Consider the following 27,319-nt stretch of genomic DNA (forward strand, 5'->3'; position numbering starts at 1 on the left):
TGGAGCCTAAAACTAACAGAAAACGTATTCAGCCTGGCATAAGGCGTCCGTAAATGGAAGACATAGGAGCCATTGTTAGGTCCCTGCCTGCTAGATCAACCATCTGTACCACACTATCGCGTAGTGTGCGGGCCGATGGGGTGAGTGAGGGAGCCTTCTCCCTCTCTTACAACTTAGATGCCGCAGTCAGCATTGACCACACCATCTATGGGGTTAAAGGACTGGATCGGCGCTAACTCTGATTCTGGTCGACAGAGCAGGCTGCAACATAGCATAGCCAAACACCGGCAAGTGACGGCATGGGTACAGCAACTGGGCCCATGCTATCACGACTACATACTATTTTGACGCTGAGTGTGACATACTACTACCAAAATACTATTCTGCAGAGAGAAATGGGGTTACAATATGCTTAGTCTGAATATACAAGTATGGAGCACCAGTAATACTGAATAAACTCAGTCATCACTAGCATGGGTTCTTTTTTCTTTATAATCCACAAAATTTGGTTCAATTGGGAGCGAAAGAAGAAATAATCATACCAACTGATTCTGCCCTTTTTGAAGAATAGGACAAATGCCCCGACAAGGGTAGTCTCATGCCGGAATCTGTCCCTATTCTGTCCTTGTTAAGGCTATGACCTCCCGTGTTTTCCTACAAATCTAAAGAAACGGATGAAATGCATACTCCAATTTTGAAAATTTGCTGATTTTATACACTCACGGGTATTTGCTCCATATGATGCACTGAAAAATGTGGACGTAATAGCAATAGGAAGAATTCAATTAAGAGATCTCAAGGTATAAATCCATTAGAATAAATTACCTGTAAAGCGATGTCAAACGGCGTTAAATCATCATCAGTCATGCTCTTAAACATTGCTTTAGAGGCATCAACGAGGAAGACTAGACTGTCCCTGCCTCCGTGGCGAAACTCTACTCCAGCATAGAAGAAACAAAAAAAATGAAGGTTTTACACAGAGACAGATTGAATACACACATAAACACCTACTATCTCAAAGCAAAAAATGTAAGAGAGAAAAAAATTTTTATATAAGAGTGTGTCACTATGGGAAGTATTATTTTATATCTATAAGGCCTATTGCAGACGGACGTTTTTCTTCCCCGTTTACTGGCCGTTTTTTGCGTTCCGTATACGGAACCATTTATTTCAATGGTTCCACAAAAAACCCGCAATGTACTCCGTATGCATTCCATTTCCGTTTTTCCGTTCCATTTTAACATAGAACATGTCCTATTATTGCCCGCAAATCACGGTCCGTGGCTCCATTCAAGTCAATGGATCCACAAAAAGAAAAAGGAACACATACGGAAATGCATCCGTATGTCTTCCGTTTCCGTTCCGTTTTTTCCTGAACCATCTATTGAAAATGTTATGCCCAGCGCAATTTTATCTATGTAATTACTGTATACTGTATATGCCATATGGAAAAACGGAACGGAAAAACGGACCAGAAACGGAAACACAACGGAAACAAAAAACAGAACAACGGATCCATGAAAAACGGACCGCAAAACACTGAAAAAGCCATACGGTAGTGGGCAATAGGCCTAAAGTTTATACTATATTACACTTATTGGACATTTATTCTGTGGATAGGTCCAGATGGGATGGAAGGAATTGTGTCTCTTTTCTAGCTCCCAGCTCAGGGGCTGCTATATAGCCACACTCTTAAACAGCCTTCGTGGCATTTTGTTGTTTTTTAAAAAGACGGCCTGGATCTAAGATTCTGCCTCTTTTCCAATAAGCCATGTTCCCATGGGGAGCCAGGCGCAGAGGAGTTCTGTAAAATCAGATTTGCCAAATTTAACATTTTACGACAAGGTCTTGGTGCACTCACATTATTAAATTTGAGCCATTAGTATTGAATATAGCGTGGAGCAGAATTCCACTGTCCTCTCTATAGGTAGAGATGGTACTAGCTCTAGATGCCCATGTTATGTTGCGTTGAGGCATCATATGATTGAAGAGAAAGCAAGGTGAAATCTAAACTTCATGACGGTGAGAAGCAGACAGGAGGATGAAGTGGAGGGAAGTATTATCCACATAAAAGAAGCCCAGAACTTTGCAGGGTTTTCCGGGTTAATGATACTGATGACCCATCCTTGTGGGATGGCAGGTGTGAGCTGTACCCTGCAGCCTCCAGCACTTTGAATGGAAGCACAGGTCCATACAAAGCGTAGTGGCTGTGAGTGGTTACTGCATCCCAGCTCCCATACAAGTCCGTGGCAGCTGAGCTGGGGTACACCAGCAAAGTTACTACACTTTCAAATTCAACATTTAAAACGTTCATTTTGGCACCGAAGGCTGTAGGGAACAGCTGATTGGGGGGATCTGACGCCCGATGTTCCCACCAATCTGAAACTGATGACCCAAGAATGTCCTTCTTTAAGGACCCTTACCACCAGGTTCTGCTTCTCCATCTTCCTGTTCGTCATCCTCATCATCCTCGTCTTTAACATAGTATGCTCCCCAGTCAGCCATTATTTCAGATATCTGCAACAAATGTGTATCTAACAATATAAACGCACACAGTAATGTAAACTTTGAAAATACTTAAGTGCAAAATGGAGTATGCAGTCTATAAGTGAGATGTACAAGGGATCACAATCCCTCATTCAAATGTCAGCAAAGGAGGCAAAATGGACAATAAAATACATTAGTAAGTGCGTTGTACAGGGCCAGTTCTAGGTGAAATGGGGCCCTGGGGCGAAAAACAATAAGGCCCCCCCCCCGCCCCCCCCATGGCACATTTCTCCAGCACATGCACATATCTCATTCTAACCCCCACCCTCCCAATAGCACATCTCTGCTCCCACTGGGACCCCCTGGCAGTGGCTGGCTGGCGCTCGCTCCTTCTTCTTCTCTGGGGGGCGGTGCTGGCAACTTCACAGACGCAAAGACGTGCCTGTGCGGCAGCAGCGTGGCTCGCCTGGCTCAGCCTCTTTCCATTAGTCCATCCGCTTAGCACTGTAAGCCGCCCGCCACAGCGCCATCAAAATATAGTTAGTTGCAGGCCGGGGCCGGGTGGTGGGCCCTGGGGTCAATTGCCCCCTTTGCCTATATGGAAGCACCGGCACTGGCCTTGTATTAACTTTGTCTACATGATCAATACCATTTGCTGAAGTGAGACGACCCCTTTAATCATGTGACCATTAGATCACTAGTCCTATAGACTTCAATGAATTGCCGTTGCAGTCTATGAGATTCTCTGTTCCTCAGGCAGGGCTCCATAGTAACTATCGCTGGGCTAGCCTTGGATCCTTCAGAGGGACTGAGGCTACCACAACAATTGAATGGCTCCTCCCATCGCCATGCAAGGGAGCTGTTCAGGCTGTCTCAACTGACCACAGCATCTGAGGGGTTAAATGTCTGCAATGGGCGTTATCGCTATGGAGTGGGCATCAACTTTTAAGCCCCAACTTCCACAGTACATGTACAGCAGTGGTCAGGAAGGGGTTAAACTTTATTGAGCATAGGCTGAGAGGAGTTTGCTGTGAATGAAGGATGCAGGCATATGATGAATACATAGGACTCCTTCCTTCACAGGGGACTCCTCACTGGCCGCCCTATTAAAGAGGTTGTGTAAGATAATAAAAAATCACTCCTCCTCCAGCGCTGTCTGTACAAACTGTACATTCTGATATAGCGGAACTGACTGCTGCAGCCAATCACCGTCCTCAGTGGTCACATCTCATATCTGCACTAGGGATGAGCCAACTTTATATTTTGAAATTCGTTCACACTTCGTTTATTGGAAGAAGGTGAATTGCGTTATGGATTCCGTTACCACAGACCATAACGCAATTCTATGACGGAATGCCTTTAGAGGCATTCCGTCATAATAGAACTCTATGGGCTGCAAAACGGATCCGTCCTGTTTCCGTTATGCAGGAGGTGACTCCCCTACATAACAGAAATGGGACAGATCCGTTTTGCAGCCCATAGACTTCTATTATGACGGAATGAATAACGGAATGCCTCTAAAGGCATTCTGTTGTGCATTCCGTCACAGAACTGCGTTATAGTCCGTGGTAACGGAATCCTACAACACAAACCGAAAACGAATGTCAAAATATGAAGTTGGCTCATCTCTAATCTGCACCAGAGATTTTTAATGGGTTTTCCCAGACCCGGATCTGAATACTTGTGCATGTAAACGTGTATAGACACTGAGGTAATGCATTTGTATAGCGCCACCTGTTCACTAGTACCACGGAACCGAAGCTGAGTCAGCTAACGTCGGCTCATCGGAGCCCATACATTCTAATACCGTAAGGAGACAGATCTCCATACAATATTATTTCGAAGTTTTAAACAAAGCGACTTTGGATGTAGCATCCAAACCTCACTTTGCTCATCACTAGATTTTTACGTTAGTCATAGGATAACCCTTTGGTGACATGGATCCATGAAGGATGGAACATCCCAGTAGGTGGACGTCCACATTACTATACAGATTAAACACTAGAGGGCGCCATAATAATGAAGGGAATATCACAACTGGAAAATGTTTGTAACAGAAGATTTATCAAAACTGGTGTAAAGTAGAACTGCCTTAGCTGTTCATAGCAACCAATCAGATTCCACCTTTTATTTTTCATAGCTCCTTCGGAAAATGAAAGGTGGAATCTGATTGGTCGCTATGGGCAACTAAGCCAGTTCTACTTTACACCAGTTTTGATAACTCTCCCCCAGCGAGTCAGTGTCTACCCCATGCCGCCTCAGAGAGCTGGGCATACAGTGCAGGAGATGACAGGAAAGGTCACAATTACAGCCTCCATTAGGATGCAGGTGCTTTCCAAAATCCTGAGAGCCCCCTGCATGTGTGACTGTCCTCGCACAGAGCTAGAGACAGAAGACCCGCCTCATGGTGCGGACCACCGCGCAGTATGTACCTCGGGAGGGAAGACCCACTTCCCGCCAACCACAAAGGCTCGCGCTCCCTTTTCCCGGCCCGACTTTCAGTGACTTCAGGCGGCGCACGTCATTACCCAGCGACAGCGCTAGAGGGCGGGGCAGGATGCATCAGCACGTTTGATTCCTGACACATCGTCGTTCTCATTGGTCGTGACATTGCAAATAGGCGTGTCCTACCCACACTGTTTTGTTTCCTCTAACTTGCGCGTTGTGGCTCTCTTGCCGGTCACGTCGATTGGCTGGTTTCACCGCTGTGGGCGTGTCCATTAGAAAGTAGTCCCGCCTTGCGTTGCCGGGCTGTCAGACTGTATTTCAAGGCCGTGGTGACTGTGAGGAATTGTAGTGTCACCATGGAATCTCCTCAGGGGCCCCAGCTTGTGCAGCTCTACGTGTATGACCTCTCTCGGGGCCTCGCCCGCCGGCTCAGCCCCGTCATGCTCGGTATGTTGTGCCCTATGTCTTATGTCTTAGCTCCTGTATAAATGTCACCTGAATGAGTGTCTTGAGGAACATGGCAGTAAGGGAGCTGACTGCTTGTGTCATCCTTGCTCGTTGCTGCCACCTAGTGTCACCGGCAGACAGCTGTGGGAGAATCCTAGAAAGCTCTTCAGTAATGGAGTTACATCCTGTTACTGACCTCGTCTTTTTCTTTCCTTCTTACAGGTAAACAGCTGGAAGGTATCTGGTAAGTGGCCATCTTGTTTTCAGCACCTTGGCATGCCTGAATTTTTAGGTGTAGACTCCTGTGTGACTCTTGTTGGCTAAGAGGTATCTCCTAAGAACCCTCTCACCAGCGCCACCTACTGGATGTGCCCCCTATGACTCAAGATGCGACTTTCCAATAAGCCAGGGATCTGACAAGGGAATGTCCATCATGACAGCAGTTTCAGGGTGCTTGCCCCTCATCAGTACGGAGTAGGATTCTGGCTGGCTCAGTGCGATGTCTTGGAAGCGGCTTAGGCTGAATCTCCTTAAAAAGACCAGTCCTGTATGGAGACATGAAGTACTTCAAATAAGTCTCAATACACGACTGGTCTCTTTAAGGAGATTCGGCTTTCTGCCTAACAGACTTCCAAGACATTGAACTGGGCCAGCCAGAATCCTACTCCGTACTGATGAGGCGCAAGCACCCTGAAACAGCTGTCTATGGCTATGTTCCTTCGTCAGATCCCAAGGCTTGTTGGAAAGTTGGATCTTGACTCATCTGGAGCCACTTCCAATAGGTGACGCTGGCGAGATGGTTCTCTTTCTTGGGAAATATCTCTTTTATCTTCCTTTCATTGTCAAAAAGGCCACGTTCACATCTCCAGTGAGCGTTTCCAGCAGGATCCGGCATTGTCGGATTCTACAGATCACAGTGGTGATCCGGCTGCTATCTGGCATAAATGCAGGGTTTTGGCCAGACTTGGTTCAGCCGACAACCGGCATTTGTGCCGGTTCATCATGTCGCAGCGAACGTGGCCTATAGGTCTCCAGACCCTGGAGTACATCCAGTAAGTCTCCATGCAGAACTGGTCTCCTCATGGAGGTTCAGCTCCCTGCTGAAGACTGTTAGAAATGGTTGACTACTTATCCCGGGGAAGCTGCCTGGTATAATATTTATATGGTATATATGTCATACAATGTCTCCCAGTCAGAAGCAGGAATATATAAACACACTGCAACAAGCAGTAGCTATTCACTGACATGGCCCTGGACGCAGGTCATTAATGGTGGCAGTGGTCTGATAAACCTGATAACCCGTGAAGTGAAAGTTATGTCCACTCACTGACATATAAAATGTTTTAGGTGCTAGAATAAGTGTCTGCGGGCTTCATGCTGAGTGCAGTCTTCTTAATAGAGTCATACCAGAAAACTGACTTACCGTAATTAGGCCATCATCACAGGACTATTTTACACACTTAGGGCTCATTGTGTGCCCGTGGTCGTATTGCGGCCCGCATACGACTGGTCCACAATACACAGATGCAGAGCTGTTCACTTCAATAGGTCCGCAGACATGCAGAATGGAAGCATGAAGAGGCGCCGGCCTCTATATAACATGTGCGCATCTAGCACCAGTCTACACGTAAGCCAGCTTCCTTGCTGCCTTACATTTAGACCATTTTCTACTCTAAAACAGACGTAGAAAATTATGAACAAGGTGGGCCTGCTGGCGTTCCCCACACCACACCCAATTTATTTATTTTTTTTAGACCTTGCGTCAGCTGGGAGAATCGTAGACTGCGGCATAAAGGTTATTTGCTCCGCCGTCTGCTCCAGAAATACGCCTAATTTAGGCATATTTCTGGATAATAAATGACCCCCTTATTATAATTATTTTATTTATTATTATTTTTATGGATTTAGGTGTGTATAACCTTATTGAATTGTATGAGTCCATGTTGTTAAAACAGACAGTGCATGGACATGAAATACTCATAGACAAAAAAAAATATCATGCCGAGAAGGAGTTGTTAGAATTCAATGAAACTTTGTATTTGTGAATGTAACTGTGTATGGAAGTGATTATAATCAGGGTAATAAAGGGTAAATAAAGGGTAAGTTTAATGAGGAAACCTGTACAATTGAAAGGAGGCTCTAGTACCCCATTGTGACACTTGTAGCAAGATGAGATACAGGTTTGTATGGTATACCGTGGCACATTTACCCACAGTTGTTGCAGCTGGGCCTGTAGATCTGGCACACTTATAGGCCTCTTTCACAGGGGGCGTTGCGGGAAAATGCCCGATATTTAACGGCGAGTGCAAAGCGTTTTAATGCGTTTTGCACGCACGTGAGAAAAATTGGCACGTTTTGTACCCAGGCTTTTTCACAGAAGTTCGGGTTTGGGATCTGTGTTGTGTAAATTTTATTATTTTCCCTTATAACATGGTTATAAGGGAAAATAGCATTCTTAATACAGAATGCTAAGTAAATTGGGGATTGAGGGGTTAAAAAAAATAAAAATTTAACTCGCCACATCCGGCTCGTCTTCTTTCTTCTTCTTCGAGGACCTGGGAGGAAAAAGATCTTTGGTGACGTCACTGCGCTCATCACATGGTCCATCACTATGGTGATGGACCATGTGATGAGCGCAGTGACGTCACAAAAAGGTCCTGTTCTCCCAGGTCCTCGAAGAACAAAGAATAGAAGCTGGGCTGCACAAACAAGTGGATGAGGTGAGTTAAATTTATTTATTTATTTATTTTTATTATTATTATAAAAAAAAATGTAACCCCTCCATCTGTATTAAGAATGCAATTTTTTTTCCCTTATAACCATGTTATAAGGGAAAATGATAAAATCCAAGCAACACCGATCCCAAACCCGAACTTCTGTGAAGAAGTTCGGGTCTGGGTACCAAACATGCTGATTTTTTTTTTTTTTCCATGCGTGCAAAACACATTAAACCGCTTCGCACTCGCGCAGAAAAATTGTGCATTTTCCCACAACGCACCCGCCGGCCCTCACATGCGACGCCCGTGTGAAAGAGGCCTAAGTGTCCCTCATATCACTACTAGGGGCGACCGACTGTCATATACCATTGCTCCTACGATCATCACACCAGCAGTTGGGGCAGTGTGTCGCTCCACAGCGAAGGCAGGATTTAAATGCTCACCACAAGGCCTTCATACTCAAACCCGACAGTCATGGCATCCCTAACAGAACCGGGATTGTTAGTAAAGACAATACAGTTCCAGTCCGTAGCAGTCCAGGTTTCTCATTCAAGACACCACTGCAAACAAAGACGACGCTGGCTGGCTGCCTATGGCAGGACTTGTAATGGGCGCTGTGACCCCAAATGTCCTTCTCCCTGGACCATTTCCAGTTCCAGTGTACTGAAGGAGCCACCTATGTGTGGATGGTGGACAACAAACTATGGGAGCTGCTTGTGCTTGTCATCAGATCCATTGATCCTCTCTACTGGTGGTCTTTCTGGGCCGTCGGGTGCCTGTTCACTGTGTGGCTGTGCCCTCATGTAACCACTGCTACCAGCACCTCCTAACAGCTAGGTCAGAACAGCCTAGATGGCAGGAAATTAGTCGAAATGACCATCCTGCTTCTCTACAATATCTTTTGATCACAAAATTCTTTCAGCGTGTACCAAAAATAGAGAGGTGACAGGTTCTCCGTAAGATATTTTTCATACAAAGGTAGAAAAATAATTAGGAACAACTCCTATCTTCAAAACTATTTTATGGCCTAAGCAGGGTTGTCATGATCAATACTGTCTGCTGTAAGCACAGAGTCCAGCAGGGGGAGCAATTCTCTGTGTAAGATGACTAGGCAGATCATAACTGTGCAGCCTGACGCCATACTGTTACACTTATGCAGAAAGTTTATATGGCAAGGAAAAAACAAGTGTTACAAATAGTTGAAGAGTTTAAAACTTAGAAAACACAGAATTGACACATCTTTTGAAGCTTATCAGTTTTTGGTTTGTTTTCCAGGCATACCTCCATTATTGTTTTCAAAGAAGAATTTTTCTACGGTGGGGGAGGCATCACTAGCTGTGTGCCGGTAAGAACTGACTGACATCTTTTTAGAATTGCACATAACCATAATGCATAATGTTTTTATAAAAATAAAAAATAAATGTGGTTTTGCTGTTATTACAAAAATCACAACGGAAGATAAAATACAATTCTTACTTATGTCTAATCAATATTTTTAAGGCTACTTTCACGTTACCGTTTTTTGCAGATCCGTCGTGGATCTGCAAAAACGCTTCCGTTACAATAACAACGCGCAACAAGCGAGAACAATATGTGATTTAGGCTACTTTCACGCTTGTGGCAGTGTGATCCATGCGCAGACCAGAAGGACCCATCCAGTATTTTGAATGCCGGATCCGGCCCTAATACATTCCTATGGGGAAAAAAATGCTGGATCCGGCATTCAGGCAAGTGTTCAGTTTTTTGGGCCGGAGATAAAACCGTAGCATTCTGCGGTTTTATCTCTGTCCTCATCAGTCAAAAAGACTCACTCATTGTGCCTGTGCAGACTTCGCCCACTGCGCAGGCGCCAGCCCGTTTAGTATTCGGCGTAGTGAGTGAAGGACGCACGTCCTTCACTCACTGCGCCTGCGCCGAATACTAAGCAGGCCTGCCATTGAGTGAGGCCGGCAGCATGAGCGCGTCCTTCACTCACTGCGTCTTCACGAATAGTAAACGGTACGGCGCAGGCGCGGAATTTACTGGACGAAGAGGAGAACTTCCCAGTCAATCAACATTACCTGGGCGTGCCAAAGGGTGAGTGGACTGAGACTCTAGGTGCTGAAGCAACGCCCTCATAACACCTAAAGGCTTATTAGCATATTTTAAAAGTGTTTCTTTTAAGAAAACGGCGGCAGGCAGGGAGTTATAAAGCCCATTGTTATGTACTGCTGACATTAACACATCACTAATGTCAGTCAGCTACATAACAGAATTTCTGGATCCACAGGGATTTATTCAGATGTATCTGGGCGAGGGGCAGTCCGAGGTTAGCCAGATCCCTCTTACATATCCCGAGGGACAAAGGAGGGTTGGGCGTGCCGGACTTGCGTAAATACTACTCTGCCTCCTTGCTTCAAAGGATTGTAGACTGGTGTCGACACTCAAAATACAAACAGTGGGTATCTATCGAACAACTTTTCTTGAGCTCTCCTCTGGCCTCCTTGCCCTGGGTAGATCTGAAACTCCCTTCGGCTCTCTCTAATCATCCCACAATATGCCCCACCATTGCGCAATTTCATAAGGTCAAGGAAAGTCCCTTGATCTCACCCTCTCACTGCCCGTTGTTCCCAATACTAGGAAACCCCAGTTTCCCGGTGAGTTGTCAGGGTGGACCGTTTTTGCAATGGTGTGTTGGTGGTAGATCTCGCACCCCCTTTTTTAGAACCTCGGGCAGATGGCTTACGTATGACGAGTTACTGAAGTTGATGGACCCCTGTTCCCTGGCACATTTCCTTTCCTCAATTCCGGCTTCCGCAGGGTATGACAGGTCACTTACCTTCTTTTAGAAAGCATGTGTTGGGTCAGGCGCATATAGACATTCCCTATCTGAGTGTTATCAGTCATTGGTGGCTCCTCGACAGGACTCTCTGCCCCCATATGTGACGAAGTGGTCGCAAGAACTGGGAGTGGACGTTCCCCCTGACCACTGACCCAAACTATTCTGCATGCTCTACAAGTCATCCATTGCGAGTAGGTTCCAGGAAGTGGGGTATAAGATAATGTCCAGATGGTATTATGTCCCGGTCAGATTACAGAAAATGTTTCCCTCCGCGTCCCCAGTTTGCTGGCGCTGTGACTCAGCTCTGGGTTCGATGTTTCTTATTTTTTGGGATTGCCCCAAACTCTGTACTTCTGGCAGTCGATCCACAAAGCACAGTCCTCAATTTTTCAGTTCTCAATCCCGAATACGCCTGGTTTCTTTCTTTTATTTTTATTGGATTTACCAATGAGCGTGCTTCGTAAGTCTTGTCTGTGCTCCCTGGTGATAGCGGCTAGGGCATGCATCCCTGCGAGGTGGAAGTCCTCTTCGTCCACAACAACTGGCTGCTGGATTCAAAAGGTGAAGGAGATCCGGAGAATGGAGGAACTCGCTTTGCAGCTACGATCCAAATATAAAGCTTTTCTGGATTCTTGGGCCCCTTGGTTTTCATTCCAGGACTCCCAGGGTTTTCAGAGCCTATTGTCATGAGAAACTAGATGTCTCACTCTTTGTACTCTTTCGTATTTTCCCCCCTCCCTCCTGTGCTCCTTGTCCGTCACTGTTGTGTTTTTGTCTAAGGTTACAGTTGAGATCCGTTATATGTGATAGTTTTTGCCTTCAACTCCCACGGGTACTCCATTCTAGTTTCCATATGTACCAGTTGTTTGCACTTTTCCATATGGATACGGATTAGGAAAATATGTTCTTCCTGGTCATTTTCGTTAATGGCGGCAGGTCTGCCGTTCTTATCAGCGTTTCCTTGCAGTATACGTGGTTAGACAAATATGTTTGTATTTTAAGGGTGTATATAACCGTATTCTGCATTAACCCTTCTACTCTGTAAGTTCAGCGTATCATGTTGACCCTTTCATTGTAGTATTATGTTTTTGAAATTTGAAATGTATTCCATCCAATTTCCCGATACACTTTATGTTATGCGTATAAATTTGAATAAAGAATAAAAAAAAAACAGAATTTCTGATGACAGAAACCATTTAACATAGCTGTATGAGGACTTTTTTTTTTTTTTTTTTTTCTGAATAAATTGTACTTTGTAATGGCACCATTTAATATTCCATATGATGTATTAGGAAGTTGGGGGAAAAATTATGAATGATGGAAATGAAGAAAAACAAAATTGCGCCATTGTTTTACGGGTTTTATTTTTAATATGTTCCCTGTGTGCTAAAAATTACATGTTACCTTTTTATTTTGTGGGTCAGTATGATTACAGTAATACCAAATTTGTATACTTGTATACATAATTTGTATGTATGTTTTTATGTTTGAAAAAAATCTTAGAAAATTTTTCTTTGCATTGCTATAGTCGAACTCCCAAACCCCATTCCCCCCCATCTATGCTGTATAAGGGCCCTATCTGTAATTTTTATTGATCCTAATAGGGATGTGTTTAACTTTTTGATCTCTTTATTTATTTGTTTTGGGGAGAAGTGACGAAACCAAAATATGACTATTCGGGCACTTTGACTTTTTCCATTACAGTATTCACCATATGGGATTAATACTTTTATATTTTAATAGTTCAGACCCTTAAGGATGTGATAATACCAAAGATTGTAGGGGTGATATTTTTACATGGAGAAATGGAGTGAATGAATTTTAAGTTCTTTGGGGGAGTTAAAAAAAAAAATATAATTATATATATATATATATATATAATATATATATATCCATAGAAAAAAATCTGGCAGCACTCCCTTCATATGCAGCTGTAAGGTGCCCGCGGTGGTCCCTTGATTCAAGACGGAAGACAACAAAGAAAGTCCGCAGCACTCCTTGAAATATAGAAAATGTGTTCTTTATTCACACATGTCGAATTTTGACAACGTTTCGGTTCTCTCACAGAACCTTTCTCAAGTCAGGTCTTGAAAAAGGTTCTGTGAGAGAACCGAAACGTTGTCAAAATTCGACATGTATGAATAAAGAACACATTTTCTATATTTCAAGGAGTGCTGCAGATTTTCTTTGTTATATATATATATAATATCATTTTTTATTTTTTACTTAATTTTTGTCTCCCTAGGTGGTGTGAACATGCAATCCATTAGATCGCTTGTACCAGTCTATGGCTAAATTGCTATAGGGCTGTGGTGGCGAACCTATGGCACAGGTGCCAGAGACGGCACTCGGAGTCCTCTCTGTGGGCACCCACATCCTAGAAAAAGTCTATGGTGTACCAATATGCCTTTTCCTGCCATTCATCAGCACAGGGCGCACTATGAACGGCACAGGTAGCGCACTGAATGTAGGCAGGCTATTATAGCAAAATGATAAAGTACATGGAAGATATACTATATTGGACTGAAATATTTTGGTTAAATTGCCATGTTGGCACTTTGTGATAAATAAGTGGATTTTGGGTTGCAGTTTGGGCACTAGGTCTCTAAAAGGTTCGCCATCACTTCTATAGGGCTTAATAGGAATTTTACTATAATAGCCCTGGGAGCTGTTGTTCACAGTTGTTACAGCAACCAAATGGCTCCCATAGTCTCGTTGTCGGGAAGGACGATCGGTCATCGGAGGGAGCCCCCACCAAATGACCACTCGGATGCCGTTGTCACAAGTGATTAAATGTCTAAGTGCAGTTGTTTCCAGTCACAGACCTTGTAAGTGGGTGTTTGTTGTGTAAAGGACCTGGATAGAAAGTCCTAAAGATAATCGCTAACGACCAAAACATACGAGGGGGGGGGGGGGGGGCATCTAATTGCAGGCCGTGATGGGGACAAGCCTTCCTAGCATCACCCCTTGAACACCCCCGGGTTCTGGGGAGCAGGGTGAGTATAATATGTGGGGCCTGGGCATGTTTTACACGTTGGATAACCCATTAAATGGTGAACTGGAAATGTATAGTAAGTAGTAGCATATGTTTCTTTCATTTATAACTGGGGGTACACTTTAAAACGGATCTGTTCTGAAACAAGTCCTGTCTTTACATTAGGGTGTTTTATAAAACCCGAGCGTAACTGTGCCATGTCAGCGAAACATTTTCTAAACTCTCATGCGTAATGCATAACTATTTAGCTTATTCCTCTCAGCCAGTTGTCTAAAGGGCCCTTTACACAGGTTAGGAATCCGCCAGATAATCGCTAACAAGTGTTAATGGGAAAGCTCATCAGCGATTTATCTGGCAGTGTAAAGGTGCCTCCGATTACCCGAGGAACGAGCGGTCTCCTCCGCTGACGAGCAGGTGATTGCTGAGATTCCTCACAATCTCCTGAAAAATTGGCTTATGTAAAGCGGCCGTTACAGACACTGCATGGTTAACAAGCAACACCTGTACAAAAGAAGAGAGAATGCTGTGTGATCCTCCTTGTTCAATCAGCCGAGAAATAGTGGCTCATAAGTATACAGCACAACTCCGATCATGAACTTTTAACCCTTCAGATGCCAAGGTTAAATGCAACTACAGCATCTGAGCAGTTACTTACTCCCAGTGATATAACAGTCCCCCTGCAGAGAGATCATGGGAGCCGCTTTGTTACTATGGCAGTCCGGGGGATTCTCAAGGCTCTTTGGCCTGCCATAGTAAAGTTCCTATCAAGTCCTGTCACAGACAAGGTTTTAAGGGTTGTCTCACTTCAACAAATGACATTTATCATGTAGAGAAAGTTAAAGAATAACAACAAAAAATTGGGGTAAAATTTTTATAACATGTCCCTATTGCCCTAATAATAGTTTTTGTAATATACTTTATTAATGGATTTTGTATTTTTATTATAGGAGCCCCCCCCCCCCCCCCCTTTGACAGACCACCATTTCCTGTGTGCTTAAAACAGACATATCTGTACACCGCTGAGTACGGACATGAATGGGCCGCAGCAGCAGTGAGTACGGGCAGGAGTGCGTATTGCTCCTGCCAGTGCTCCCCGGAGGTTTACTAAGTTCTGGCATAGCACGTGGGTACCATTTACCGATGTACTATGCCAGGATTAGCTGAGTGGAGCGGGCTCCTGCTTTGCTAAGATAAGAGTCCTGCATGTCAGCTCTTAGCTTAGTGAAGCAGGAGCCCTCTCTACTCAGCTAATCCTGGCATAGTACATGGGTTCAGGGTTAGTAAACCTCTGTGGGGCACAGGCAGGAGCACCAATATGAGCTCCTGCCCGTACTCGCTGCTGCTGCGGCCCCATTCATACAGTGTCTACAGCCCTTACTCCGTACACAGATGAGCAGTCAGCGGTGTACAGAAATGTCAGTTTTAAGCTCGCAGCTAATTGTGCGCTTTAGAGGGGTAAAACTGTAATAAAAATACAAAATCACTTAAAGTATATTAGAAAAAGTATTAGGGCATTAGGGACATGTTGTTAAAATTTTACCCAAAAGCTTAGTTACTCTTTAATACAAGGCACTTACTAATGTACTGTTATTATCCATATTGCTTCCTTTGCTGGCTTGATTCATCACATTATACACTGCTCGTTTCCATGGTTATGACCATCCTGCAATCTAGCAGTGGTGGTCGTGCTTATACACAATAGGAAAAAACACCAGCCTCTTTCATGGCCGAGACCATGGGAGCGTGCGCGGTAGATCCCATCACGGCCATCTTGTATCTGCGCTGCGCTGGAAATGAGCAGTGTATAATATGATGGAAAAATGAATCAAGCCAGCAAAGCAGGGAATATAGATAATCACAATACATTAGTAAGTGCTTGGTATTAACTTCCACTACATGATAAATGCCATTTGCTGAAGGGAGACAACCCATTTAATAGGAATGCACTGATTTTCCATAGACTTTAATGGTACCATTTATGCTTTACAAGTACAAATAAATAAAGACCCTTAGTATTGCTATGTCTGAAAAAGTATTTGGTAATTGATAAAAAGGTCTAAATCACAGTTTGTTTGTTTGTTTTTAAGTATTAAAAAGAAAACAAAATAGAAATGTGGTATCGCTGTAACCATACTGCATCGGTGGCACTATAAAAAGAAACCCATAAAACAATGGCTATATTCGGGGGAGGGGGCTAAATTCTACCCCCATTGAGGATTTATTTCCAGCTTCTCACTGCATCATATAGAATATTAAGTTGTTGCCATTAGAAAGTACAACTTGGTTATATGAACAGAAAAAAAAAAAAATGATGGCTCCTGGAAGGCAGGGAGTAGTTAAGAGCGTCGGGAAGGGGGTAAACAAAGTTGAAATGGCTTCCAATTTGGTAGTAGACTTATACAGTGTTAAGTCATCTTATCAAACTAAGAATCGTTCTCATTGGTTCAAAATATGCACTTTTTTTTTTATTCACAGTTACATTATTATTTTTTTCTCCCCCCCCCCCCTAGGGTGGTACAATGCTGGGTGAACCAGACAATGTTATAGACCTTGGTACAACTGAAGTGACCGAAGAGATCTTTCTAGAGTACCTGTCATCCCTTGGAGAATCTGGTTTCAGGTGGGCATTAAATATGAATTAAGGAAAAAGATATGCTTGCAGATAATGCACTTACTATATACACATATCTACTCCAACTTGGCTATTTTTGGAAGTCCCATAGCAGTGAATGGAGATGGCCACGTGCACAGCCTTCTCTCCATTCACTGCAGGGCACAACATGGTCTTGTTCTTGAGATAGGTGTGGGCATCAGAGGTGGGACACACACCTATCGGACAGTTATGGCATATCCTGTGGATATGCGATAAACGTCCAGATAGGACAACTCCTTTAAAGGGAATCTGTCACCAAATATCAGCATTAATCCAGCTGATGTGAGATGTGCACTTGTCAGCTGAAATGCAGTTGGTCCCATCTCTATAGGTGGCCATAATGTTTTTAAAATAGCTGTTTTGTAATATGTGAATTAGCCCCTTGGTGCAATGAGGGAGGTGCCATTGCACCCAGAGGCCCCACTCCCTGTATCCTGTGTTGCGCCCCACTGCTTTGACTGACAGGCTGGGCAGTGAAAATATATTCACACAAGGCCCTGAAAACTTGTGGGAGTGCATGTGGTGCATGATGCACTGTACAGAGATGGAGACCAATGAGGTCTCCAATTATTTATTTCAATTATTCATGATGAAAGAAAAGTTATGGCTGGTGGAATGCAAGAAGGCAAAAATGACCCTCACTGATGCTAAGAATGAAGGAGGCACAGCGATCGTTTAGTGCTGCATCCCCTTCACTGTTTCTCTCAGCACAGTGGGGCCCCGAGCACCTTCTGTGCTAGAATTGCAGCATGGCCCTATACGAGTGAATGGAACTAACTGCAGTTCCCTACGTAGACGGGTGACTGGGAGCAACATTTTGCAGTGAAAACTTCACCAGCTCTGCAGACCCTTCTTTCCAAGATTTGTAGTGATTTCAGAGGGTGTAGCCTGTAGCCCCGCCAGTCGTAAAGTGATGGCATATCCTAGCAATAGTAATACTCCTTTTTAACCCTTTCCAGACATGTGATATACATGTGTGTCCCAGGGAAGTATCTGAGAGTGCTCCATGTGGCTGATAACTCTAATTCTGTGACTGTGACATCTAAGCGGTTAGACAGAGGGCGTGGACTCTTCCTGTCATCCAATTAACCCACAGATTATTTGTGGGGTGCTCAGTGGTTATCATGGCAGCTAGAGGCAGGGTGCATTAGGATAATGTTAAATAAAGCTTGCACTGTTTGTTCAGACAGTTGCGTGTTCCAGCCGCCTAGTGGGAGTAAAAACGGAAGAAGAAAAAATTTAATGCATTTTTAAGAGATTGAAAAAAGAACATTAGTATCAAAAGTTCAGAAAACTAATATAACATAATTAACATCACCAAGTCAGAATAATTAAAATATCTTTAAACCATGCGGGATAAAAAAGAAAAAAAAACTATATGCTCTTAACCACTTCTTTACTGCTGCATGACTATATACATCGATGGTAGTCTTTAAAAAGGACCTCCACCACTCCTGACATGCCTGTTTTAATGGCTACATGCATTCCCTATGTAATAAGAATTCTGGAGCATCTTTTGTTATGGCTCTATGTTGTGCCATTCCTTTATTATTTCTACTAGAAGTTATGTGTGAATTATTAGCAGTCTGCAGTAAGGGTACAGAGGGGAGGTGACCAGTGGGGGAGTGTCCCTGCACATTCTAACTGTATCCAATAAGTGCTGCTATTGTCAGCCGTTGCAAGGACACGCCTCCAACTGGTTACTCCCCTCTGTACCCTTACTGCAGACCTCTAGCAATTCATTCATAGCTTCTAGCAGAAAGAATAAAGGAATGGCACAGCACACAGACAGAAGAATAGATTCTCCAGAATTGTTATTACATGGGGAATGCATGAAGCTATTAAAACAGGCATTTTAGGAGTGGTGACAGGTCCTATTTAAAGATAGCCCCGAGTTTTAAACCGCAGACACCCAGAAACAATGTCTGCGATTATGCCAGTCGCAGATATTTAACCCCTAAGATGCCATGGTCAATTGTGACCACAGCATCTAAGCGGCTTTCACCAGGAGACCTGATGGCTTCCACATGCAAAGATCAGGGGAGCCATTCGTTCACTGTGGTAGCCTCAAGCCTGCTAGAGGCTACCATGCCTTCCACAGCAATGCTCCTGTGGAGCCCTGCCTGTGATAGGGCTCCATAGGAACATAGCAAATCTTCCATAGACTGCAGTGTTAAATCATTGTAGTCTGTGGGAAAAGTGATCAGATGATCGTATGTTAAAGTCTCCTAGGGGTACTTTATGAAAGTGAAAAAAGAAGTTGTTAAAAATATACAATAAAAATGTAAATTCCCCATTAAAAATAAAAACTATAAAAAACAAAGATATTTTTTCGCTTTATAAGGCTACTTTCACACTCGCATTTTGACTTTCTGTTTGTGAGATCCATTCAGGGCTCTCACAAGCGGTCCAAAACACATCAGTTTGGCCCTAATGCATTCTGAATTTAAAAGGATCCACTCAGAATGCATCAGTTTGCCTCCGTTCCCACTCCATTCCGCTTTGGAGGCGGACACCAAAACGCTGCTTGCAGTGTTTTAGTGTCCGTCTGACGAAACTGAGCCAAACAGATCCATTCTGACACACACTGTAAGTCAATGGGGACGGATCCGTTTTCTATGACATAATAGAAAATGGATCCGTCCTACATTGACTTTCAATGGTGTTCAAGAGCGATCTGTCTTGGCTATGTTAAAGATAATACAAACTGATCCGTTCTGAATGGATACAGACATTTGTATTATCTGGACGGATTCATCTGTCCACATCCCTGATGGATCCACACCAAACGCAAGTGTGAAAGTAGCCTAAGACTCACCCGATGATGAGACTCTCGCCCCAGGTTTAAGAGGAGGAAAATAAGAAAAAAAAATATTTTTCATTAGACATCAGATCAGACCCCCATAAATATCAGGACATCACATCAGCCCTTCATGTCAGAACCCCATCAGACCTTATATCAGCCCATATAGTGAGACCCCATCAGACCTTATATCAGCCCATAGTGAGACCCTCATTAGACCTCAGATCAGATTAAAATAAAAAATATATCTTACCTGTTCTGCGCCGCGGTTCCTCTCCACCACTGGCAGAAGTCGTACGCTGTACGCGGTCAGGACAGTGCAGCGCCTGCCAGAAGACAGGGGAGGAATGAAAACCGGGACGGTGAGTATTACAAGCACTTGCAGCGCTTCACTCCCTACTCCTGGCACCTAAAGCATACTAATGAGCGCTTCCATAATGGAAGAGCTCACTAGTATTCGCTTTATAAGACGCACGGCCATTTTCTCCCACTTTTGAGGGAATAAAAGTGCGTCTTATAAAACTAAAAATACGGTAAACGTATTTATCCAATATGGTTAATAGTGTAATGGGGAAAATAAATGGCTGATTCAGTGTTTTGTTTCCCCCTCCCTCTTCACCTCTTAAAACATATTGAATAAAAAGTCATACACACTTCAGAATGATATCAATAAAAACTACAACATGGCCCTGCAAAAAAAATCAGCCCTTATACAGCTATGTACAGGGGAAACTCAAAAAAAGTATAATATTGTGCAAAGTTCATTTATTTCAGTAATGCAACTTAAAAGGTGAAACTAACATATGAGATAAGACATATGAGATAGACTCATTACATGCAAAGCGAGATATTTCAAGCCTTTATTTGTTATAATTTGGATGATTATGGCTTACAGCTTATGAAACCCCAAAGTCATAATCTCAGGTACCCTTTGCTCAGGGGGTATGGATTAATTAGCTGACTGGAGTGTGACACTTTGAAACTAGAATTTTGAGCCTTTTCACAAAATTCTAATTTTAAGCTGCATTAATGCGATTCCTTTTAATTTGCATTACTGAAATAAATGAACTTGTGCACGATATTCTCATTTTTCAAGTTTCACCTGTAGATGATTGTGGTCCATGTGCCGTTGTGTTTTTTTTTTTTTTTTCGAGCGCGATCTGAAAAAAATGTGGATTGGACATGATGGTCATGTATTGAGGCCTTTAAGGCGTTTTACGACACTTTTTAACAATCTGTCTCTATATAGATCATCTATATCTGGTCAGTACGGCTTTGACACCCAGGACCCCCACTGATCATCTGTTTGAGAAGGCACCATCGCTCCTGTGAGTGCTGCAGCCTTCTCACAGAGTACCGCAGGCCAGTGACAACACATTTATCTGTCACATGGCCTAGGCGCAGCTCGGTCCCGTTCAAGTGAAAGGCGAGGAGGAGCTGCGATACCAAGCACAGCCATTATCCAATGTACATCGCTGTGCTTGGTGAGCTGCGAGACTAACATGGGTGCCTTCTTAAACAGCTGATCAGTAGGGGTCCTGGATATTGGAGCCCCACCAACTACTGGAAACCAGGACCCTCACAGACTACTGAAAACTAGAAAACTGCTATGTAATGATCTGAATGTGTATCTGCTTTCAAAAGATGTGCGCCTTTTCCTGCTCTTAAGTTAAGTTGTTATGCTTCTTTCACAAAGCAGTGATTTCAGAGTTGCTGATATATGCTCTCTTCCCCACAGTGGGGAGTCCTACCATTTATTTGATCACAACTGCAATACATTTAGCAATGAAGTTGCTCAATTTCTAACTGGAAAGAAGATTCCTTCATATATTACAGAGCTGCCATCCGAGGTCTTGTCTACGTAAGTATATATTTATTTTCCCATGACTATTAGAACTTGATATGTACAGAGTGATAGTTTACAGCCTGATGGATTAAGAGACAAACCCATTTCAGTTTCTTTTCTGGGTAAAGAACATTTCCATTCCTTTTCAATAAGGGAATTCTCAGAATTAAAGTACGGTAAGTTTTATTTCTTTAAAAAAAAGGCATGGATGATATTAGAATAAAATAAAAAAATAAAGTAAAATTATCTTTACACACTTACTGTCCTGAACCCCCTCCATTCCAGCTCCACTGCTCCTATCCACCTTGCTGCAGCCATAATGCAATGTTTTGCCTGCAGGGATTACGTGCCCAATAAATAGCTGACAACCTCTTTTAAATGGGGTTTTACCTTCTCCACATTTGTGGCTTACCACGAAGATATGCTACAAATGTCAGATAGGTAGACGATAGACCCACAGCGCATGGGCTGCCATCATCATTTCGCTGCTAAGGACGTGTGAAGACAGGTGAACAAGCTTGCTCGCTATTTTCGTAAGTCGTATTGCACTGAAGGCAGAGGACCTGCAAATGTACAGTGTGCTGTCCTTCACTTCAGGGGCCGTGTTCTGGCCATTTTACTCCCTGGAAAAAGTCTAAGGCGTACCAATGCACCTTAGACTTTTTCCCTTCATTCAGCAAAACAGGGAACGGCACAGGCAGCGCAACGATGCTGCCTGTGCAAAGCTTCATACAGTAAGGAGCTTTACTATTGGATGGTTTGGGCGGGCGCCAGAGCGATACAGCGCCCTTCAGCAGGGGAAGCCGGCAGGAGCTGAAAGGAGGAGGGGTCGGCTCCTGGGAGTTTCTACAGTTAGGAGAACAGGGTGCGCTGCACTAGGACCCCGGGAAACATGGTGGCGGAGGAGATGAAGAGGACTCCTCAGAGGTGACAAACATCCCCGGACATTAAGGTAATAGCAGTGTGTGATCATCACACACTGCCCCACATACATCACACACATGTATACATCACACACTGATGCTTGTAGTGAATGCAGGCCGGCTATTAGAGCCAACTGATGAAGTACAGGGTTAATTCCGCTATATTGGACTGGACTTTATCACTTGGCTATACTTGCCTGATGGTATTTAGTAATGGTTCCCTGCATAAATACTCACCTCTCAGGCCACATTCACACCACCACTATTTATTTCTGTTCTGCTCTGCTAGATATGCAGAGCAACAAAAATAACAGAAGTGCTGGATCTGGCACGTAAGGGTGGGTTTTTGTCATACTTTCAACATACACAAAAACAGACGCCTCATCTTTTGAGGTCTTCTCATCTTCTGGTAGCTGCTTGTCTCAGGACTTATTTGTTCTGACCAATGCAACAGAAAATCTTGTAAAGCCCTACCTATGTCCCTTCTGACCTCACATCTTCCACCACATCGGTTGCTTCATACAGAACTCCCCATTGTGTGTAAGGCGATGTTCATCATATACAGTAGATCATAAACATCTCTTTATAACAAAGTTAGAATCAGTACCTCACATGGATCCACAGATCTCCCCATTTATTGTTCTGCTAGATTTATTTCAGGCTTGCAACTCAGGGTCTTCCCCTGTAACTGCCACAGCTTCTGACAGAAGATATGGCTGGTTGAAGTTGAAGCAGGTGACCACTTGCAAACACCTTAGTGAGGTGGATGGAGAAACAAGAACAAACAGCAGGTGGCGCTATACAGATACATTTTATTGAATAGCTCAGTGGGTATACAAAATTTTTAATTACATTCAGTCAAAGTATTCATACTCAAGTGCTGGTTTGAAACTGTAGAATATTTTTCATGGGACAACCCCTTTAATGTGTATCATCCGACAGAAATACAAAGCTCTATCCTCAAATTTCCATCGCTGATTTGCTGCAGGTGTGTAACAGATTCACAAAAGTTAAAGGGAAATTGTCACCTGGATTTCACTTACTAAGCGATTAACATCACATCAGTCTCAACGATTTACATTAACATATACTAGTATTACAGTCCCTTTTTTCTTTTCATTTTGTCTATAAAATAGCTTTTAATCATATGTTAACTACCTTGATAAGGAGCCCAAGGGGCTGTCCCTCCGGCCATTGGAGCCCAGCCGAGCCCATTATCTTGGAGCCCAGCACTGCCCCACTGCTAATTTATTCACTGCTCATCACCGCCGTAATGTGTTTGTTGCACCCGAAATCTCACGCATGTGCCGTGGATAGTGTCCTGGCATCGGCCTCATAGAACAAAGTGCCCATGCGCCATCTTCACTCTACCTGGGAATGCGCAAGATTTCGGGCGCAACAAACACATTACATCAGCGATAAGTAGTGAATAAATTAGCAGTGGGGCTCCAACGGCCGGAGGGACAGCCCCTTGGTCTCCTTATCAAGGTAATTAACATATGATTAAAAGCTATTTTCTAGACAAATGAAAAGACAAAGGGCTGTAATACTAGTATGTTATGTAAATTGTGGAGACTGATGTGAAATGCAGGTGACAGCGTCCCTTTAATCCTCCCCATTTCTGGCTGAAATAAGGGATATGACACTTATTTATGTGGTGGAAAAATAATCTTCCTAATGTCTGGGCTTATTTTTTACGATGCGGTTGCAGAAATCAATTTATGTGAGTGGGACACATAAGGATATCCTAGGCCGCCTTTTACTACATTTGCAAATGTCCCCACATATGGCACATCGTGCCCCTTTTTATACAATACGTGGACTCCTTTTGTAATGTACACAAGATAGCCAATGCTTTACTCTGACGGGATCTGGTGCCACCCTCACACAAGATACCAGTTTGTATTATGTCTAAGTGACTGGGCTGTGTTTGAGGGTCTTGTCCTCACCGACACCGCTGCGTGGGACTGTAGCCTAAATGAACACAAGCAAGGGGGGGGGGGGTTAAAAACTTAACACAAAGGCAATGTAGAGCAGTTGCCAGAAGCAGTTCATCATATTCCAGCTCACATATTTCCAAGGACTTAAACCAATGAAATCTGAGACCTTATGAGGATTTTTTTTTTTATGCACTTATATAGCGCTACTATATTCCGCAGCACTTTACAGACATTAGCACAAGTTCCCCATCAGTATATCTTTGGAGTGTGAGAGGAAACTGTAGTACCCGGAGGAAACCCACGCCAACACAGGGAGAACATACAAACTCCATGCAGATGTTGTCCTTGGTCAGATTAGAGCCTAGGACCCCAGCGCTGCAAGGCAACAGTGCTAACCACTGAGCCACCGTGCTGCCCTGGGTATTTATGGGTTACTGCTCTAATTTTCACTTGCACAAAGGCCTCTTTCACACGACCGTATTTTCACGGATCCGTTGTTCCGGTTTTTTTTTTGGGGTTTCCATTGTGTATCTGTTCCTTTTTTTCCGTTCCGTTTTTCCGTATGGCATATACAGTAATTACATAGAAAAAATTGGACTTGGCATAAAATTTTCAATAGATGGTTCTGCAAAGACGGAACGGATACGGAAGACATACGGATGCATTTCCGTATGTATCCCGATTTTTTTTTTTTTTTTTTTTTTTTTTTTTTTTTTTGCAGACCCATTGACTTGATTGGAGCATGTTCTATCTTTCAACAGAACGGAAATACGGAATGCATACGGATGTACATTTTTTTTTTTTTTTGCGGAACCATTGAAAAAAAATGGTTCCGTATACGGAACGCAAAAAGCAGCGTGTAAACTAAATAAAAACTGTTGTGTGAAAGAGGCCAAAGTTTGATGAATTTTTCCTAATGTCTCCTTTATCTTATGATCTTACAATCTTCTCATTAGTGTGCCACCTCTGCACCAGTGTCTATTCGGGTCAAGAGGATGAATGCACCTCTGGTGGCTTTGTTTTACCTTCAAAGGAGGATTTAAGATTGGCCTCACAGCTTTTTTAACTTTCCATTTTATTGTCTTACAAGCAAAGAATTGACTGTTATAAAAATCTAAATAATTGATTTTTCATTTATTTTTATTTTTTTACCAGACCCTTTGGACAAGCCATCCGTCCTCTTCTGGATTCTGTTCAAATTCAGCCTTCTGGGGGAAACAGTTTTAACAGGCAAAATGGACCAAGCTAACCAGGCCGCCCTGCTCTCCAGTGCGGGCGGTACCCTGCTTTTTAACTTAATATACTTTTACTACCTACTTTCTGACCTAAATTGTTCCTTTTAAATTCAACTTCTGCAGTAGGACATTACAATATATTCTGAATGTTCGTCTGTAGGTTGCATCATCAGCAAACTAATCTCTAAAATAAGTAGATGTAGAACCGTCGGAGATAACAGAAGGCATGCTTCCTTCAAAGTCCCCTGGCTGTTCTGTCCATGTTCAACCAAGTCCTGCGAGAGGACCTGATGAAGGGAGGTAGAGTTGGTAAATTAGAAATGTGTTACCCCAGTGATCTGGAGTAAGGTATAAAAATGACCATAAGGCATGAACCAGTCTGCCCTCAAAAGGAAACCTCTTTTTTTCTCCTCTTGAATAAAAGAGAAACATATTGGGCGAACTTCATATTTCAGTTATTTGGTCAGGGATTTCCCTCGGTTATTGTGAGCCAAAATCAGGTGCGGGTAAAAAAAAGACAGAACAGGGGCAAATCTTTCCATTAGGCCTCATGCACACAACCATTGTCTGTTTTGGAGTCCGCAAATTGCGTATCCGCAAAACACGGCAGACATCCAAAACAGACAAGAATAGGACAGGTTCTATTTTATTTTTTGGCGGACCACAGAACAGAGCAACGGATGTGGACAGCACACTGAGTGCTGTCCGCATCTTTTGTGGCCCCATTGAAGTGAATGGGTCCGCATCGAAGGATGCGGTCCAAAACAACGGTCGTGTGCATGAGGCCTTATACTTTTATCTCTGTGTAGGCACTTCTGGTTTTGGCTCACAATTGCTGATGGAACTCACTGATAAAAACAATGAAGCCTTAGGCCTCTTGCACACGACCATATGTATTTTGCGGTCAGCAAAATATATGGATGACTGCCGTGTGCATTCCGTATTTTGCGGAACGGAACAGCTAGCCCCTAATAAAACAGCACTATCCTTGTCCGTAATGGGGACAATTATCGGACAGGTTCTATTTTTTTTGCGATACGGAAGCGGAATGCAAACAGAGTACCTTCCGTTTTATTTATTTATTTTATTATCTTTCCTCATAACTAAGACTCCTCAATGGCCCAGTGCCATGCCGGTAACTAGCGCCAATCGACTATATCCCGTTTACACAGGGCAATGTGCTTTGGACATACAATTATTTTAGGTGCTGCATGAAAGATGCAATCACCCAATAAATGAGTGTTTTGCTCGTTTGTCAGATGACCTGCAGCACCTTTAGGGAGCTGACACATGTTCAGGTTTTGCCAATGCAGTTTTTGAAGCCGAACCCAGAAATTGATTTAAAAAAAAGTGGAGAAGTAGTATTTGCCCTAATGCTTTCTCTCCTGTTATGATGCACATCTTATTTTGGCTTTAAAAACTGCATCAAAAAGCCTAAACATGTGTCAGCACACAGACCAATATTGGGCATGACCATTCATACAGTATGAATGCTCGTTCTTGATAATTGGTCTGATCTTTAGTTAATGGAACCGAAGGGCTGTTTTACACAAGCGAGTCCATTGTGGGAATCGCGCTCCGTATGTGATCGTGATCCTCTGTTGTGATCGTGCAGGAGCGCAGGGCATTATCATGATTGATACTGCTATGTGCCTCTGCTTGACGTTACTGCTGCAGAATCGTAGTGACATAAAGCTGTCACTATGATCCTGTAGAAGTAAGGTCAAACAGGCACTAGCATTATAAATCATGATAATGCCCTGCGCCGCTGCATTATTGGCAGGCCGCGTCGGGGACGAGCCTCACTAGCGTCAAAGCCCCACCCCCCTTCCGTCGTCAGATGTTTTGATCCGCACACGGGAGAGATGCGGCGGCCGTGCGGGCATCAGGAGCGATGCGGGTGCCAGGGAGCAGGGCAAGTATAACCTGTATGAGGTGCATGGGCATTTTGGGGACATTATAGGGGTTGGATGATCCCTTTTAATAAATAAGTAAAATAGGGGA

At 43.4% G+C, this 27,319-nt stretch overlaps 2 protein-coding genes across 3 annotated transcripts in view; one reads left to right on the forward strand and one right to left on the reverse strand.

The window, feature by feature from the left end:
- XRCC6 (X-ray repair cross complementing 6) overlaps positions 1-5,055 on the reverse strand; it is a 94,398-nt gene extending 89,343 nt beyond the window's left edge. The window contains exons 1-3 of one of the 2 annotated variants that reach the window (XM_044300682.1): positions 4,920-5,055; positions 2,424-2,517; positions 826-935 (exon numbers count right to left, since the gene is read on the reverse strand). In XM_044300682.1, the coding sequence (XP_044156617.1) occupies positions 826-935; positions 2,424-2,505 (192 nt within the window). In that variant the 5' untranslated portion in view covers positions 2,506-2,517; positions 4,920-5,055. Of the gene's footprint in view, positions 1-825; positions 936-2,423; positions 2,535-4,919 lie in introns of both variants that reach the window. The other variant, XM_044300683.1, reaches the window with a different exon arrangement.
- An 87-nt stretch (positions 5,056-5,142) lies between these two features.
- Positions 5,143-25,397, forward strand: DESI1 (desumoylating isopeptidase 1). The gene is made up of 6 exons (XM_044300684.1): positions 5,143-5,382; positions 5,605-5,626; positions 9,375-9,444; positions 16,426-16,535; positions 21,110-21,232; positions 25,236-25,397. The coding sequence occupies exons 1-6, from the start codon at positions 5,292-5,294 to the stop codon at positions 25,327-25,329; spliced, it is 510 nt and encodes a 169-aa protein (XP_044156619.1). The 5' UTR covers positions 5,143-5,291; the 3' UTR covers positions 25,330-25,397.
- The last annotated feature ends 1,922 nt before the right edge of the window (positions 25,398-27,319 follow it).

This window comes from Bufo gargarizans, chromosome 7, assembly GCF_014858855.1.
Source record: "Bufo gargarizans isolate SCDJY-AF-19 chromosome 7, ASM1485885v1, whole genome shotgun sequence".
NCBI lineage: Eukaryota > Metazoa > Chordata > Amphibia > Anura > Bufonidae > Bufo > Bufo gargarizans.

What these genes read in the sequence shown, in the direction of transcription:
- DESI1 (XM_044300684.1), top strand. Translation starts at nt 5,292, where the DNA reads ATGGAATCTCCTCAGGGGCCCCAGCTTGTGCAGCTCTACGTGTATGAC. An exon ending in GCTCAGCCCCGTCATGCTCG is followed by an intron (nt 5,383 to 5,604) that starts GTATGTTGTGCC and finishes TCCTTCTTACAG; the next exon opens with GTAAACAGCTGGAAGGTATC. An exon ending in CTTGGAGAATCTGGTTTCAG is followed by an intron (nt 16,536 to 21,109) that starts GTGGGCATTAAA and finishes TCTTCCCCACAG; the next exon opens with TGGGGAGTCCTACCATTTAT.